The 17,772-nt window shown below is 42.2% G+C and overlaps 2 protein-coding genes across 2 annotated transcripts; one reads left to right on the forward strand and one right to left on the reverse strand.

The window, feature by feature from the left end:
• Nucleotides 1-281: 281 nt before the first annotated feature.
• Nucleotides 282-1,220, forward strand: LOC139009802 (olfactory receptor 7D4-like). Its single transcript, XM_070413914.1, has one exon. The coding sequence runs from the start codon at nt 282-284 to the stop codon at nt 1,218-1,220; it is 939 nt and encodes a 312-aa protein (XP_070270015.1).
• Nucleotides 1,221-14,243: 13,023 nt separating this feature from the next.
• LOC139009803 (olfactory receptor 7E178-like) lies at nt 14,244-17,174 on the reverse strand. The gene is made up of 2 exons (XM_070413915.1): nt 16,251-17,174; nt 14,244-14,279 (listed from the first exon to the last, which is right to left on the reverse strand). The coding sequence occupies exons 1-2, from the start codon at nt 17,172-17,174 to the stop codon at nt 14,244-14,246; spliced, it is 960 nt and encodes a 319-aa protein (XP_070270016.1).
• Between the last annotated feature and the right edge of the window lie 598 nt (nt 17,175-17,772).

A 17,772-nucleotide genomic window follows, 5' to 3' on the forward strand; every position in this document is an offset into this window, starting at 1 on the left:
TTGGTATATGTCCATAAATTTGGATAATAGAATTAGTGAGGAGAACATCAAGAGAGAGAGAAAGATTTCTGCTAAATTAAAGAAAGTTTGAATAATTACACAATTTAAAATAAAAATGGGTTACCACTTGAATGAGTGAGTCATTGGCATAGGAATGACTACTAGATCATGTAAGATGTTCATGCAAAGGTGAAACCAAAATGTGATGAATAACGGAGATGCCACTTGGCTGCTTATTGAATGTTGCCTTGACTTTTTTCTTTATAAGACACACCAGCTGCATGGAAGCTGAAAACCACACAGAAGTGTCACAATTCCTGCTCCTGGGTCTCTCAGATGATCCTAAACTGCAGCCCCTCCTCTGTGGAGTGTTCCTGTCCATGTACCTGTTCACTGTGTTTGGAAACCTGCTCATCATTGTGGCCATCAGCTCTGACTCCCACCTCCACACCCCTATGTATTTCTTTCTCACCAACCTGTCCTTTGTTGACATCTGTTTCACCTCCACCACGGTCCCAAAGATGCTGGTGAACATCCAGGCACAGAGCAAAAACATCACTTACATCGGATGCCTCATTCAAGTGTATTTTTTTATGATTTTTGCTGGAATGGACAACTTCCTCCTCACTGCGATGGCCTATGACCGGTATGTGGCCATCTGCCAACCCTTGTACTACACAGTCATCATGAACCCACGCTTCTGTGGTTTTCTGGTTCTTGTGTCTTGGCTCATTATTTTCTGGGTCTCCCTCGTTCATATTCTATTGATGAGGCAGCTGACATTCTGTGTGGGCACAAAAATTCCACATTTTTTTTGTGAACTGGCTCAGATCCTCAAGGTGGCCTGCTCTGACACCCTCATCAATAACATTTTCATGTATGTAGCTACTGTCCTATTGGTTGTGTTTCCTTTTACTGGAATTATTTTTTCTTATTCTAAGATCGTCTCCTCTTTAATGAGAATATCCTCTGCAGGAGGGAAATATAAAGCATTTTCCACCTGTGGGTCTCACCTCTCTGTGGTCTCCTTGTTCTATGGGACAGGCCTGGGGGTCTACCTCTGTTCCGCTTTGACCCATTCTTCCCTACAAAACTCAGTTGCCTCAGTCATGTACACCCTGGTCACCCCCATGCTGAACCCCTTCATCTATAGCCTGAGGAACAAGGATGTGAAGGGGGCCCTGAGAAGGCTCCTCAACTTAGCAGCATCTTGTCTGTGATGGATCACTGGCCTCAGAACTAAGTGTACCTTGTGTGCCCAGAGGTAAATGTTGCAAAATTTAAATATCTGGTTCTTTTTCACACCTCAAAGACAGGCTTGATTTTGTTTATTTCCAAAGCATTTGTGATTTCACATTTGTTTGTTTCTGTATTAGTTTCTTTTCAACAACTCCCTTGTATATTCCTTTTTTAGTTTTCTTCCCTCTATGGTGTCCACAATGTTCCATGTTTAGTCAGCATTCCTGCAGCTATTCTTAATTTAAAGCACATATCATATCAAGTGCTGACTTAGTTTCCCAAAATGTTGTCTTCATATGTTGCTGATCTTCACCTTAATTGGGTTGTTTGCTTGTTTTTTTCCAGAAGAAAATATATTAAAATCATACAGTAATCAGAACAACCTGCTTATGATATCGGGACGCTACCTGTTTCTTCACATGAATGACTTAATTTTGTCTTGAAAACATTTCTTTGAGATTATTTTCTCACTTCACTTTTCAAAAAAAAAAAAGATGCTGAGATTGAGTTGAACTACAGCCTAGCAAATTGACTTTACTATCCTACCTTACATAGGAACTTTTATGTGATTTTCTTTCTTTTTTTTTTTTAAATCCCTGCTTTCTTTTTTTTTCTTTTTTTTTTTTTTTTTTTTAGTATATTTTTATTTATTTCAGAGAGGAAAGGAGAGGAAGAGAGAGATAGAAACATCAATGATGAGAGGGAATCATTGATTGGTTGCCTCCTGCACGTTGGACCGAGCCCACAACCCAGGCATGTGCCCTTGACTGGAATCAAACCTGGGACCCTTCGGACCACAGGCCAATGCTCTATCCACTGAGCCAAACCAGCAAGGGCATTTTCTTTCTTTTTTTAAAAAAATTACATTTTATTGATTTTTTACAGAGAGGGAGGGAGAGGGATAGAGAGTTAGAAATATCGATGAGAGAGAAACATCAATCAGCTGCCTCCTGCACATCTCCTACTGGGGATGTGCCCGCAACCAAGGTACATGCCCTTCACCGGAATCAAACCTGGGACCTTTCAGTCCTCAGGCCGATGCTCTATCCACTGAGCCAAACTGGTTAGGGCTGATTTTCAAATTCAGAGTAGGAATCTAGATTTGAAAGATGTTGTCTTCAGATGACATATAAGAGTTTACTGACTCAAAAACTGAGATATGTCATACTTTGTGATTCTTCTTTCCATGCATCATCCTTCCTTTACTTTTTTATTTGACTTATATTTTCCTTTATTACAATTTTGAGATATACGCTATAAGATCCAAAATCAAATAATAATGAACACAGTAAAATAAGAGTTGTTTTCTCACGTGATTTAATTTATTTCTGGAACTTTGTTGTGGTGCCTCAGGAATATTAGTTACAGATATGTGGAACATGTTTAGAACCTAATTCACTTTGGAGGGAAAATGTTGATAGAATTGAGTCGGTAAGGAAGCATTGAGGAGTACATGCTGCCAACATTCCCTGGGATCCTCTCACCATCTCTATTGCATGACTTCCAACATTCAGCACCAGCTGGAACCTACTTTTTCAATATATGATAGCAGAAGTGATAGGGAAATATTTCCTGTCAGAGACAGCTCTTTTTTAATACAATACATTTTTTAATTGATTTCAGAGAGAAAGGGATGGAAAGAGAGTGATAGAAACATCAATGATGGGAGAGAATCATTGATTGGCTGCCTCCTGCAGGCCCCCTGCCAGGGATCTAGCAGGAAAACCAGAAAGTTGCTCTGGAGCTCCATTTAACTTTTAAAAACTGCCAAACTGCCCCAGCTGGCATGGCTCAGTGGTTGAGCATTGACCAGAAGGTCACAGTTCCATTCCCTGTTGGGACACCTACCTGGGTTGCAAGCTGGACCCCCAGTGGGGTGCCTGCAAGAAGCAGACAATCAATGATTCTCTTTCATCATTGATGTTTCTATCTCTCTCTCCATCTCCCTTCCTCTCTGAAGTCAATAAAATTATATTTAAAAAAAAATAAACTGCCAAAATATTTTCCAAAGTGGCTACACCAATTTACATTCCCACCAGGAATGTGTGAAGATTCCACATCTTTGCCAACACTTGGTATTAAGGAAAAGATTCTACTAAGAGAATATGCTTGTGTTGAATAATAGATTATGAGTAGAAATTTAATGAAAAATAGATTTGGGTCATATTCAAGAACATTCAAGAGTGAGGCATATCAGAAAATGTATAGAACTTGTAGGTCAGTTATTAAAAACAAGGTTGGATACATAGATGGGAGATAGACTGTCAATAGTATAATTTGACCTACTAAGAATTTTATAAGCAAACTAGAGGCCCAGTGCACTAAATTCGTGCACTGGTAGGTCCCTAGTGGCTGCCGGCTGCTGGACAGGTACTCCCTCCCTTCCCCCGGCCAGCCCCACCTCCTGGTTGAACTCCCAGAAGAACTCCCGATTGAGGGGACAATTTGCTTACTACACTTTTATTATATAAGATTAGCACCAGGGCCATGTTCTCATTGTTAACATAAAAACATTCAAACCTGTAAAGAATTTTTGTGAGTTTATTTGAGCCAAACTGTTGACAATTGCCGGGAAACAGAACCTCAACAGATTGAGATAATGCTCTGGAGAATGGCGGGTTATGTCTATATTTATACACTGCAATCAAAGGAAGGTAGACATCAACAGCAGGGATGGAACTGGAGAGCATTATGCTGAGCAAAATAAGCCAGTCAGAGAAAGATAAATATCACATGATTTCACTCATTTATGGAATATAATGAACAACATAAACTGATGAATGAAAACAGATCCAGAGACAGAGAAGCATTGATCAGATCGTCAAACCTCAGAGGGAAGGTAGGGGAGGGTGGAGGTAAGGGGAAGAGACCAACCGAAGGACTTGTATGCATGCATATAAGCCTAACCAATGGACACAGACATTAGGGGGGGTGAGGGCATGAGGGGGGGCAAAGGGGGGATAAGGACACATATGTAATACTTAATCAATAAAGCAAAAAATAATGAAAAACACAACTAAGGAAGGGTCATAGGTTGCTGGGGTCCAGCCCCAGCAGGTCCAGGGGTCCCCAAAGGTGTGGACGGAGTCAGTGAAGAAGGAATGACACGGAGGCTGCATTCAGTTGATCATCATAGTCGGGTTCTCTTGACAGGGTCTCCTGCCATGTTCTGTAGCCATGTTCTCTTGCTAGGTTCTCCAGATGCTCCAGCCAGGTTCAGTCACCAGGTTCTGTAGCAAGGTTCTCCAGCCAGGTTCTTTCCAGGTTCTCCTGCCATGTTCTGTCTAGGTTCTCCAGTGAAGTTCTGTAGCCAGGTTCTGTCCAGGATCTTTTGCCATGTTCTCTGGCTAGGTTCTGGTTAGGATCTGACCGAGGGTCTGCTGAGGAGCTGATGAGGAGCTGATGAGGAGCTGATGTGGATCTGATGTGGAGCTGATGTGGAGCTGATGTGGATCTGATGTTTATTGTCTTGTTACATCCGTATTTATACCAGCCGATTTTAATCCTGTCAATTTCTATTACAAAGGTTAGGACGTTTCTTATCTCCATTCCAGGGAGTAAAGATTATGTAGCTCAAGCATGATTGTTTGTAGTTAAAGTGATTAACTACCCACCTGGCACTTAGTTAAGGAGTTTTATCCCCTCCCTAACTTCAGGGGAAAATCCCTACCTGGGAAAACCACCTTTCTCGGAGAGGTGACCTTGGTTAAAACACATAGCGCCAAGAAGGTGAGCAAACATATTAAGAACAATATGCCATATATGCCAGGTCCCTTGAAACAGCAAGGATGGACCGGCTCCCGGCAAATTCCCCCTTTTTTTTTTTTTAAATGATAGCGCATGCAAATCAGCGGCCACCTCTCAGATTGGGCTGTTTAAGACTTGGAAGAAGACTGGCAAGCAATGACAATAAGCATAGCTATAAACATAGTGGATGAAGCGCACAAGGAGCCCCGTTCCTTAGGAGGTTGCCGGCCTCTTCAGTCAAGAGATTTCAGCTGTCCTCAAGTTGTTGGTTTGGTTGTCCTTGTTGGTCTGGCTAGCGGGTGGCATCACTGGCGACGGGCTTCCCGACGTGTCAGCGAGTTGAAGGGCTGCATCAAAGGGTCCATCAGGGCCGTGCTTGATGGTGGCGTCGGCGTCCAAGGAGGAGCAAGCTGTGTTCTCTGGGTCAGCTGTTATGGAGGATGGAGGGTAGTAGAGAGAAAAAGAAAAGAAAGCAAAAGAACTACAAGGCATGGAAGCGTTCAGAAAAAAGAGGAAGAAGAAAGGGAAGAAGGCAGCATCCTGCTCCAGCCCTTTCTTTCAGCTGCCCCTTTCCCTGTGGTCCAAGGTAGAAATGAGAAACAAGTCCTGTTGCAGTGAAAGGGAAGCTGCTGTCAGCCAGGTCTCTTATCTAGGTACTGATCTCAGCTGGACCAAGTCTCTTTCTGTTCCCGATCTGAGCTGGGCCAAGTCTCTATTCGTTATCTGGATCCCTATCTGGGCTGGACATGGGAAGCGAGGAGCAGCCATGGGGGAAGGAGACCTTCCTCAGAAGGGGCGAGTGTTCAAGCCCCTGCACCATTGGGGGGGTGAGGATCTGTGACCCACCTCTGTTGAACCCCAAGTTCTCTCCTACTGGCCCCTCTGTGACTGTGCCTGTCTTAGGTTGTTCCTCCCTGAGGAATCTTACCCGTCTTTGACTAACCAGCCAAGCTCCGGGGCCAAGCAGGGTAATGTGAGGTTCAGTTCTGTCTCCTTGGTAGTCTATGTCCCTCTGGCCTCCATGCCCAGCAACTGCCTTTGGATCCCCTCGTCTGCTGGCGGGGTCCCGGCATTGATCACATATCTTGGGGAACCCAGGTTTCTTCTCCAGAGAGAACCCAGCTCACTCCATTGGGCGAGAGACATATCCATGGTACCAGTCACCGTGACCTCAGCATTAACAGAGAACTCAGGCAACAGCTGTGGGCAATTGGATTGTAAGAAGAGGGTCCCTCTTGACACAAGGGTCAGAGGGGCCAATACAGGAAAAAGGAGAGTCCCAGGACAGGGCTTTCTCAGCCCAGGATGTCGGGCTCTTGGCACAAGACAACTCCATGTATGGGACATATACCAAACATCCATAGTCACGGCATAAAAGGGAGGTGCCCTTCCTGGAACAGTAGGGTAGGGAGATTCTAGAAAAGGCTGTGTTCAGGAGAGAAGGAGACAGGCCAAAGAACCAGCAAACAAGTAGTTAGATTTTTAAGAAAAAGGAAAAAGGAAAGAAGATGTGGGGCAAAGCTGGGACATATGGAGGCACATGTGATCCTCCCAATGGACAGATTGTTCCAGCTCAGGGCTGCACATCTGCTGCAGATGGGCACTGGTCAAGTGTGCTAGGGTGAGGTGGAAACAGAGGATGGTGAGACATAAGGTCGGACTAGACGGTCTGGAATCCACACAGGTGAGTCTGCGTCCTGTGGAAATATACAAGCATATCCTCTCCCCCGGGTTAAAAGTACATCAGGTCCCTTCCAGGCTCCTGTAAGCAAGTCTCTCCATTTGACGAGGACTTTAGGTTTAGTTAGATCAGGGTTCCAATGCCTGTACATCGGGGAATTTCCCTCAGAATCTACATTTAGTATATTAATTACAAATAGAGTATGTTGTAGAACATGATGAGGAGAGGAATATTTAAACTCATTTTCTTGTAATTTTTTAATTTGTGTTTTTAAAGTTTGGTGAGCCCTTTCTACTATTGCTTGGCCTTGAGGATTGTAAGGTATTCCTGTAGTATGTGCGATGCCGAATGTAGAGCATAAGTTTTTAAAAGCTCTAGAGGTATAGGCAGGCCCATTGTCTGTTTTAAGTGCCCTTGGTATTCCTAGGTAGGAAAAACATTGGAATAAATGTTGACTTACATCTTTAAAGGCTTCTCCTGTACGTGCAGAAGCAAGGATAACATGAGAAAAGGTATCAATACAAACATGCACATAGCAAAGTTTGCCAAAAGATGGGACATGAGTAATATCCATCTGCCATAAGTCACAGGGTCTAAGTCCTCTTGGATTAACTCCAGTAGCAGGGCTAGGAAAATGAGTAGGACAATGGCCGCAGTCACGCACAATACTTCGAGCAGCTTCTCTAGATATGCGATAATATAGACGGAGAGCAGAAGCATTTTGATGATGAATGGCATGAGACCGCCGGGCTTCTTCTAGAGCTGTACCAACTATTGGGCGAGTTAGTAGATCTGCCTGATAATTTCCTTCGCTTAAGGGTCCTGGTAGACAGGAATGAGCTCTAATATGTCCAATATAGAAAGCCTTTTCTCGTTTATGAATGTAAGTTTGTAGCTGAGTTAACAAAGAGAAAATGGCTGTTCTTCCTTGTGGGAGAGAGGCGGTCTCAATATGAGGAAATAATTTAACTATATATTGAGAGTCAGTGTACAAGTTAAAGGGAACCTGTTGCAATTGTTCAAAGGCATAAATGACTGCCAAAAGCTCTGTTCTCTGGGCTGGGTCCCCAAAGGTGTGGACGGAGTCGGCGAAGAAGGAATGACACGAAGACAGCCTTCAGTTGATCAGCAGCCTAGTCAGGACCTATAGCCAGGATTTCCAGCCAAAGTTCTGGTCGGAGCTCTGGTTAGGAACTGATGAGGTTCTGATGAGGAGCTGATGAGGTTCTGATGTGGAGCTGATGTGGAGCTGATGTGGAGCTGATGTGGAGCTGATGTGGAGCTGATGTGGAGCTGATGTGGATCTGATGTTTATTGTCTTGTTACATCCGTATTTATACCAGCCGATTTTAATCCTGTCAATTTCTATTACAAAGGTTAGGACGTTTCTTATCTCCATTCCAGGGAGTAAAGATTATGTAGCTCAAGCATGATTGTTTGTAGTTAAAGTGATTAACTACCCACCTGGCACTTAGTTAAGGAGTTTTATCCCCTCCCTAACTTCAGGGGAAAATCCCTACCTGGGAAAACCACCTTTCTCGGAGAGGTGACCTTGGTTAAAACACATAGCGCCAAGAAGGTGAGCAAACATATTAAGAACAATATGCCATATATGCCAGGTCCCTTGAAACAGCAAGGATGGACCGGCTCCCGGCAATAGGTGGGTTACATGAAATCTATTGGTGATAGACGAGAGAGGAGGGAGAAAGTAAAGTGAGGAAACCCCTGGAATTGGATAAAGAGCAAAACGATAGACACATACTTAAGTGTTTGCAGGAATAATTAGCATGATAATTTGTTTTATTTATCCTGATGCCCAGGCACATTAGGTTGTGCCCTAAGGGGTCCAGAAAAAGGGAAGTTGCAAGTTACCCAGACATTTCAAGGGTATGTTACTATAGAAGCAAAAAGACAGATAGGCTCAGTTAAGGTAAAGCTTGACTGCCGGGGGTCTTAATCTGGCACCAAGAAGGGTTCAGAAATCTGGAGAAGGGCTGTGCATAAATTAAATAAGAGTCCAGAGACGAAACATAATTTTGAAAGGCATTGGGGAGTTAGAGAAGACTTAGCTAAAGGAACTAAGTTCTCCTTGTCTCAGGACCCCTTGCTTTTTATTAACACAACAAGAGGCCCAGTGCATGATCGAAATCGTGCAAGGAGGCGCCCTGCCTCCCACCTCCTGCTGATCAGTCATTATAGCATGACAGGGTGATGACCATTGGCATATTAGCTCTTTATTATATAGGATTTGTCCTCAGGCAAGGTAGAGATATATACTTCAAAGGGTAGGGTTAGGTACAGAATCCATTGTCAGATTGGAAGAATTGCCTACGGCTGTTCAGGTGTTTGGCCAACAGGGGGCAATAACATGGAGATTGAGATGCCCTTAGCTGTCTGGCAGCAAGCAATCAATTTAAGCATCCTTTTCAGGTTTGGGGAAATGCCCTTGCCACTCCAGATGATTCAGCCCTTGCTGACATGCTGGAATTGGCTTCCGGAAGTTGACCTTGTCAGTGTAGATACCGACCTAGGAGGTGACTACCCACCGTAACTGCTTTTAATTAAAGCTTAATTTCGAACCATCCTTTGTGGTTACTTTAGGTCTCTGAGTTTGCAAGACCGCCATGCAGGCCTTCCGTGGCCCCTTTTGTCTACATCATCTTTAGTATAATGTGAGGACTTTGTCATTTCCCTGACTGGGAGAAATTTGAGGTACAGGAAACAATAAGGAGGCTACTGAAATAGTCCTGGGGAGAGATGATGGGGAGCTGATTTAAGCCAGTGGCAATGAGATGCGTACATTTTTTTAAAGAGGTGTATTAGTTTCCTATTGCTGCTGTAACAAATTGCCATAAGTCTAGAGGCTTAAAAGGATTTACAACCCTAGAGATCAGAAGTCTAACATGTATCAGCAGGGCTGCTTTCCTCCTGGGAATTCTGAAAGAGAATCTCTTTCCTTGCCTTTTCCAAATTCTAGAAATCTCCTGCATTCATTAGCCTGTGATGCCTTCCTCCATCTTTAAACTCAACAGTAGAACATCAAATCTCTCCCTAGTCCCTCTAACTTCCTCTGATAAGGACCCTTGTACTTAGATTGAGTTCACCCAGATAATTCATGATACTTTCCCCATCAGAAGATCCTTAACTAAATCATATTTGCAAAGTGCCTATTGCCATCCAAGCTAACATATTCACAGGTTCTAGACTCTAGAATCTAAAGCTTAATACTTGAAAATCTTTGGGAGGTTATTCAACCTATGACAGGATGTGTGTGATATAAAATTTACCAACAATTGATCAATAAGTCTTGAGTTGAGAAGATGGAAAAGCTCCCTTGCTGATTTTCTTTGAGCATGACCATCTCCTGATCCTGGCTCACATGGAGATGAGGCCGCACTGGACAGGTGAGCTTTGGTGGCAAGTGACAGATAGAGAATCTCCTGGTTCATCTGAACCTAGCGGAGCAGAGACTCGGCTGTGCACTGGCACAACTGCACGTAGGGGCTCAACCATCGTGAGAGTTTCCTTTCAGATTATCAGCTTTATTTTCTCAGACTGGTTACCTCTACATAAAAAGAGACATGGGAAACAGCTGCTCTCATTACTCACATCTGGTAACTTCACTACTTAATAGAAACTAGATGTATTTAAGCTCTTTTGTGTTAAAAAAAAAAAAATACCTTGAAAAAGATTCTAATTGGCACAGGCATGTCTTCTTTGCACGTTGAGTAATCTACTGCGGTCAGGAGACAATGTTACTGGCAGATCCTTCAGAACCACATTTGTCTAATCAACTTACCAAACCTATATTTACTGACTATTTACTATGTGTCAGTCATTATTTTAGGCTCAACTGCCACAGGATTAAGAGCATCAGGGGTATGGGAAGGAGCGGGCTGTCATATTCAAACCAGTGGTCTTCATAGACCTCACTGAGAAAGTTACATTTGTGAAGATGGTGAATGATTTAGGTGAGTGCACATGTGGGGAAACAGTGCCCCAGGCAGAGGGTGAGGTTAATACCAAGACCCTGAGGTGGGAGGTTGCCTGGAGGCAATGTGGCTGCAGCAGAGCCAGTGAGGGAAGCAGAGCAGCTCAGTGGAGGACAGGCTTCAGGGGTCATCCTGTGAGGCTTTCTCTGCCACTGAAGGGCTTTGCCTTCATTACTCTGAGCGACTGGGAGTCACTGCAGGGGTTTGAGCAGACACATAAGATGGTCTGACTTAGGATTTTAAGAAATCATTATGGCTGCTGGGTTGAGCATGGATGGTAGGTTGTGAAGCAGGCTGCTTGGACTGGCTTATGCTATCCAGGTGTGACATAGGTTGTTAGGACCAGAGTAGGGATAGTAGTGTAAGGGTTGGAAGTGGTCAGTTGTGCTACATTTTGAAGGAGGAGCCACCAGAATTTGTTGTCAGTCAGGGTGTGAGAGAGGGGAAAAGCCGAGAATGTCTCCAGGGTGTGGGGTTTGATCAACTGGAAGAATGGAATTGCACCCACTGAGACAGGGAGGTCTGTGAGTGGAGCAAATTGGGAAGGAAAGAGAACATTAGGAGTTGACATTTTGAAATGTCCAAATGGAGACATTCTGAATGGATAAATACTATATTATTTTACTTACATACGTTACCAAGAGCAGTAAAATTCATAGACAGAAAGTAGACTGGAGTTTGCCAGGTTCTGAAAGAGTGAAAGAATGGGAACTTAGTGTTCAATGTGTACAGAGTTTCCGTTTGGGAAGATGGAAAAGTTTTTCTTTTTTTAAATTTCTTTATTGATTAAGGTATTAGATATGTAACACTGCCAATGTACTTAATGCCAAGGGTATAAACAGTACACTTAAAAATTGTTAAAATGCTACGGTAAGAAAGTAAAATACTTGGTTTCTGAGGCTGTCTTCCTTTCAGCCTGCATTTCCCCCATGGTCTTCAAGCTCCTGCTATAGATATGCTAACTCATTAGAGGAATTCTGTTTGAGACTCTAGTTTTTTGAAGAATAACCCCTTGCCAGAAGTTGGGGAAATATGTGAAAAATAGTGAGTGTTTACCAAACATCAGCCGGACTCAACAGAGAGATTTACAGATTTCTTGCTCTTCCTCAGATCCCTGCAGGTGCCCAGAGATGTCTGCTGCCATTAATCACCTCTTGTCCCTCCCATTTTCCCTTCCCTGATTTAAAAGAAGCCTTACCTTGGGGCTGGGGGAAGATGGATTTGAGGAACCTCTAAGGCCCCCACCTTCCCAATTAGGCACCATCTTGATCAATAAACCTTTCCTTCCTCCAAACTAACATTTTGAATATTGGCCTTTTGAAATGTTGGGCACATTCACTTTTAAACTGGTAACAGTACATTTTATGATATATAAGTTTAACCACAATAAAAATATCAAATAGAACAAAATAATGAAGAAAGATGAAACCCTTTAAATTTCTCTAGTGATAGGATTGATTTGTTATTTGTGGTGCGTCCGATCAATGACACCTGTTAATTTATACTAATGAGATGATTCAAGATGGAGATTGGTCATGCCAAAAAGACTAACCAAGGAAATCAAGAGGTGGGGCTTTAGGCCAAATGATGTCAGCCCAGTGGGGAGGATAGCTGGAAACTGCGTTCAACCAAATGGGCAATAATTCAATTTATCACATCTAGGTAACAAAGCCTCATTAAACTCTGGATACTGGAGCTCAGGTGTGCTACCTGGTTGGCAAGACTCAGAGTATTGTGTCACATTGTGTCAGGAGGGGGTAATAGGTCAGAACTTCATGGGGAGAGGACAAGAAGCTTTATATATGGGATGCTTCAGTATTCCCTGTCTATCTTCTTTTCACTAGTCCTAATTTGTATTCCTTTGCTGTAATCAAACTGTAACCCTACATACAACACTGTCCTAAGTTCTGTGGCTCATGCTGTTGATTCTTCAACCTGAGGAAATGCCCTCATTCTGAGTCACTTGAGCAAATTATTGAATATGAGGGAGACCCTGAGTTTGTGGCTTACTGGTATGAAGTGGGGGTGGCCTCGGGGGCTTCTGAACTTGTGGCTGGTGTCTTAAGTAAAAACAGTCTTGCAGGGACTGTTCCCTCACACTCTGTGGTTATGCAAACTCTTTGTAACAAGGAAGGGCAGTGGAAGAAGTCAAGCCAAGTTGAAGCCCCTCAAAGGCCTCCTAAAATCACCAGGAAGGTCTGGGTTGAGGATGATCCCTTAGAGTTGGCTGGTATTGGTGACCAGATGCCAAATGTCATGGCATGTGAGATGCCTCAGAAGGAGGCATGACCTTGGTTACAGTGGCTCTCTGCAGCTGAGGCAGATCCCTATGGGGGCTGATGCTGAGGGCTAAGTGGTACACCAAACACTTGGAACAACATGTCCCTCATAACTAAAAGGATATCTTATCATTTTATTGTGGTAAAATAACATAACATAAATTTACCATCGTAACCATTTCTATTGTTCTGTTGTTATTGTTATTAATCCTCACCAGAGGATATGTTTCCATTGATCTTTTAGTGGAAGAGAGAGGGAAAGACAGAGAGAAACATTAATGTGAGAGAAATACATCAATTGGTTGCCTACTGCATGAGCCCTGACCAGGGACCCGGGCCAGGGAGGAGCCTGCAACCAAGGTACAAGCTGGTGACCAGAATCGAACCTGGGACCCTTTGGTCTGCAGGCCGATGTTCTATCCATTGAGCAAACCCAGCTAGTGCCCATCTTAACCATTTTAAGTGTTGAGTTCAGTAGTTAAGTACATTCACAGTGCTGAGAAACCATCACCAACATTCATCTCCATAACTCTTTTTTCATCTTGCAAAATGAAACTCTTTCTTTCCCAATTAAACACTCTCTATTCCCTCTTCCCCCAGACTTTGGCAACCAAAATTCTACTTTATGTCTCTATGAATTTGACTACTTTAGGTGCCTCATATAAGTGGAATTATACAGTATTTGTCCTTTCATGTTAGGCTATGTAATTGATGGAGCAGATGTTAGATAGAATGGAAAAAATTATCAGGATAATTGGGAATCATGCATCCAATTATCCTAAGAAAGTCCCAGTTGATAACTACTTATTCAAACTCAGTATTAATACCATCCCATTAAAATTTCAACATACCTTTGTATGAATAAGACATTGAATAGCAACCTATTTTCTCAAAAATATGGCCAAAATCATGAATCAGGAAAAAATGGATAAATAGAGAAGAATCGTGGTGAAAACATAAAAAGAATAAATAACAAGAAAGAGTGAGCTATGATTTTTTTTTAAAGAATAGAAACAAGACTGCTCATGACCAAGAATCCTGTTTAATGCATAAGGAATGTAAGAGGGGTAGACTGAAGTACGATGCATAATCCTGAAGGGGTTATGACATAAACTGGGAGTCCAAAATAATCTCTCAATTCCATTATAGCTGTTCTAAGAGGGAAAATTCTGTGAGCAGAGTGCAGAGAGCCATATAGGTACCTATGCATTGTGTGACTGCAGATTCAGAATTTCTTGGCGCACATGTTTGATTTTACTGCTCTTTCCAGTCTATGAACCAAAAATGATAGCACAGGTATAGAGATCAGACTATTCTTCTAATCATCCTCCATAGGGCACTCTTTTTTTTTTTTTTTTTTTTTTTTTGTGAAAATATCTTTTTTTTTTTTTTTTTTTTTATTTTCCTCTTAAAGTATTACAAAGGGTATTACATAAGTATCCTTTCCCCCTCCCCCCCGCCCTTGACAAACCACTACCCTCCCTTACCCCCCAGTGTCTTATGTCCATTAGTTATGCTTATATGCATGCATACAAGTCCTTCGGTTGATCTCTTACTCCCCTCCCTCCTGCCCCCCAACTCTCTCTGGCCTTCCCACTGCAGTTTGACAATCAGTTTGAGGCAGCTCTGCCTCTGTATCTATTATTGTTCAAAAGTTTGTAATGGTCTTTATTATCCATGAATGAGTGAGATCATGTGGTATTTTTCCTTCATTGACTGGCTTGTTTCACTTAGCATAATGCTCTCCAGTTCCATCCATGATGTTGCAAATGGTAGGAGTTCCTTCTTTTTAACAGCAGCATAGTATTCCATCGTGTAGATGTACCACAGTTTTCTAATCCATTCATCTACTGATGGGCACTTAGGCTGTTTCCAGATCTTAGCTATGGTGAATTGTGCTGCTATGAACATCTGGTTACATATATCCTTTCTGATTGGTGTTTCTGGTTTCTTGGGATATATTCCTAGTAGTGGGATCACAGGGTCAAATGGGAGTTCCATTTCCAATTTTTTGAGGAACCTCCATACTGCCTTCCATAGTGGCTGCACCAGTCTGCATTCCCACCAGCAGTGCACAAGTGTTCCTTTTTCTCCACATCCTCTCCAGCACTTGTCGTTTGTTGATTTGTTGATGATGGCCATTCTGACAGGTGTGAGATGGTACCTCATTGTTGTTTTGATTTGCATCTCTCGGATGATTAGTGACTTTGAGCATGTTTTCATATGTCTCTTGGCTTTCTGAATGTCCTCTTTTGAAAGGTGTCTATTTAGATCCTTTGCCCATTTTTTGATTGGATTGTTTATCTTCTTTTTGTTAAGTTGTATGAGTTCCCTATAAATTTTGGAGATTAAGCCCTTATCAGATATGACGTTGGCAAATATGTTTTCCCACGAGGTGGGTTTTCTTGTTGTTTTGTTGATGGTTTCTTTTGCTGTGCAGAAGCTTTTTATTTTGATGTAGTCCCATTTGTTCAGTTTCTCTTTAGTTTCAACTGCCCTAGGAGCTGTATCAGTGAAGAAATTGTTTTGGCATATGTCTGAGATTTTGTTGCCTTTGTATTCTTCTAGAATTTTTATGGTTTCCTGTCGTACATTTAAGTCCTTTATCCATTTTGAGTTTATTCTTGTGTATGGTGTAAGTTGGTGGTCTAGTTTCATTTTCTTGCATATGTCTGTCCAATTTTCCCAACACCATTTATTGAAGAGACTATCTTGGCTCCATTGTATGTTCATGCCTCCTTTGTCAAAAATTAATTGAGCATATTGGTTCGGGCTAATTTCTGGACTCTCTATTCTATTCCACTGATCTATATGTCTGTTCTTGTGCCAGTACCAGGCAGTTTTGAGAACAGTGGCTTTGTAATACAGCTTGATATCTGGCATTGAGATCCCACCTACTTTGTTCTTTCTCAGGATCGTTGCAGCTATTCGGGGTCTTTTTTTATTCCAGATGAATTTTTGGAGAGTTCGTTCTAGATCTTTGAAGAAGGCCATTGGTATTTTAATGGGAAGTGCGTTGAATGTATAGATTGCTTTGGGTAGTATGGACATTTTAATGATGTTGATTCTACCAATCCAAGAACATGGTATGTTCTTCCATCTGTTTATGTCTTCCTCTATCTCTTTTTTCAACGTCCTGTAGTTTTCTGAGTAGAGGTCTTTAACCTCTTTAGTTAAGTTTATTCCTAGGTATCTTAATTTTTTTGGTGCGATGGTAAATGGGATTGTTTTTCTGATCTCCCTTTCTGAAAGTTCACTGTTGGTGTATAGAAATGCCTCAGATTTCTTGGGGTTAATTTTGTATCCTGCTACATTGCATAGGGCACTCTTGATGTCTCTGTTCCTCAGGCTGTAGATGAAGGGGTTCAGCATGGGGGTGACCACAGTGTACATCACTGAGGCCACTGCATCCTTCCTTGGGGAAGATGACACAGCTGAACTGAGGTACACACCAAGGCCTGTTCCATACAATAAGCAAACAACTGACAAGTGAGAGCCACAGGTGGAGAAGGCTTTATATTTTGAACCTGCTGATGGGATTCTCAAAATGGAGGACACAATTCTATAGTAAGAGAAAAGGATCCCTGACAGTGGGACACCACCAAAGATGGCTCCAATAAAGTAGATCAATATGTCATTGGTGGAGGTGTCAGAACAGGCAAGGTTGAAGAGTTGAGAAGGGTCACAAAAGAAATGAGGGATTTCCACATCTGCACAGAAGCTAAGTTGTGACACCATCAAGTAGTGCAGCTGGGAGTCCAAAAGGCTGATGGAAAATGACAGGAGGACCAACAAGCCACAGAGGCGGGGGCTCATGATGACCAGGTAGTGTAAGGTTTTACAAATGGCCACCAACCGGTCATAGGCCAGCACAGCCAGGAGCAGACTTTCCAAACATGCAAAAAGAGAAAAAAAGGTAACCTGAGTTAGGCAGCCTGCATAGGTGATGGATTTGCTGTGTGTCTGGAGGTTCACCAGCATCTTGGGAATTGTTGTGGTGCTGATACTGATGTCAGCCAAGGACAAATTGGAAAGGAAGAAGTACATAGGTGTGTAGAGGTGGGAGTCAGACATGACAGCCAGGATAATGAGTAGGTTCCCGAGCATGATCACCAGGTACATGGACAGGAACAGCCCAAACAGAAGAGGCTGCAGTTCTGGATCACCTGAGAGTCCCAAGAGGAGGAATTCAGAGTCAGCTGTCCGATTCTGTGGTTCTATGCATATAGGACACATTTTGAAAAAGAAGAGAGAGCTAAATAAATGAAACAAGTGTAGAGGAGCCCATGTTTTGGATTTAAGCAATTCACAAATAGTTACACTTGAGGACCATATAACCTCCTTGCTCATGTCTGAGTTGTTAACTCTTTTTAGAACTCTTTCCTTATTGATGTCTGGGCTATTCATGTGTTTCTATATACACTTTAGAGTCACTGGGTCAAAGAATATTAGAGAAGAAAGGACATTTTGAAGTAACAAATCCATGAGCAGTTCAAAATATCAGCATTCAACTTTTAAAGGAAAAATATAGAATGAGATGTATTATTTTATTAGACAAATATAATTCAAAGAAACTAAGAAGTAGTTGAAAGTACTTTATCTCATGCAAATGTAGTTTAAGAAGTTTCCTTAATTTGAAATATAGTCTAGAAAGAGCTTAAGCCACATTAACTCTATTCTAACTTAAAATAAAATGTTCATAATGAGATAGCATTTTTACATGGCAAATATCTTTAAGGATTTTCATCTTTATTTGGTTTTTGCCATCCATCTTTCATGGAGATAAGTGCTCACTCAAATGGGTGGGTTGTCTGGTAAACGTCCCTCAAATATA

The sequence above is a fragment of the Myotis yumanensis genome, unplaced genomic scaffold, assembly GCF_028538775.1.
Source record: "Myotis yumanensis isolate MYYU_CA2020_CCGP unplaced genomic scaffold, mMyoYum1.0.hap1 SCAF_5, whole genome shotgun sequence".
Classification (NCBI taxonomy): Eukaryota; Metazoa; Chordata; class Mammalia; order Chiroptera; family Vespertilionidae; genus Myotis; species Myotis yumanensis.

Excerpts from the sequence above, each read along its gene's own strand:
- LOC139009803 (XM_070413915.1), bottom strand. The coding sequence starts at position 17,174 with ATGTGTCCTATATGCATAGAACCACAGAATCGGACAGCTGACTCTGAA. Across the intron at positions 14,280-16,250 it reads TCAAGAGTGCCCTATGCAAT|AGTGCCCTATGGAGGATGAT; the intron begins GTAGCAGGATAC and ends AAAAAAAAAAAG.
- LOC139009802 (XM_070413914.1), top strand. The coding sequence starts at position 282 with ATGGAAGCTGAAAACCACACAGAAGTGTCACAATTCCTGCTCCTGGGT.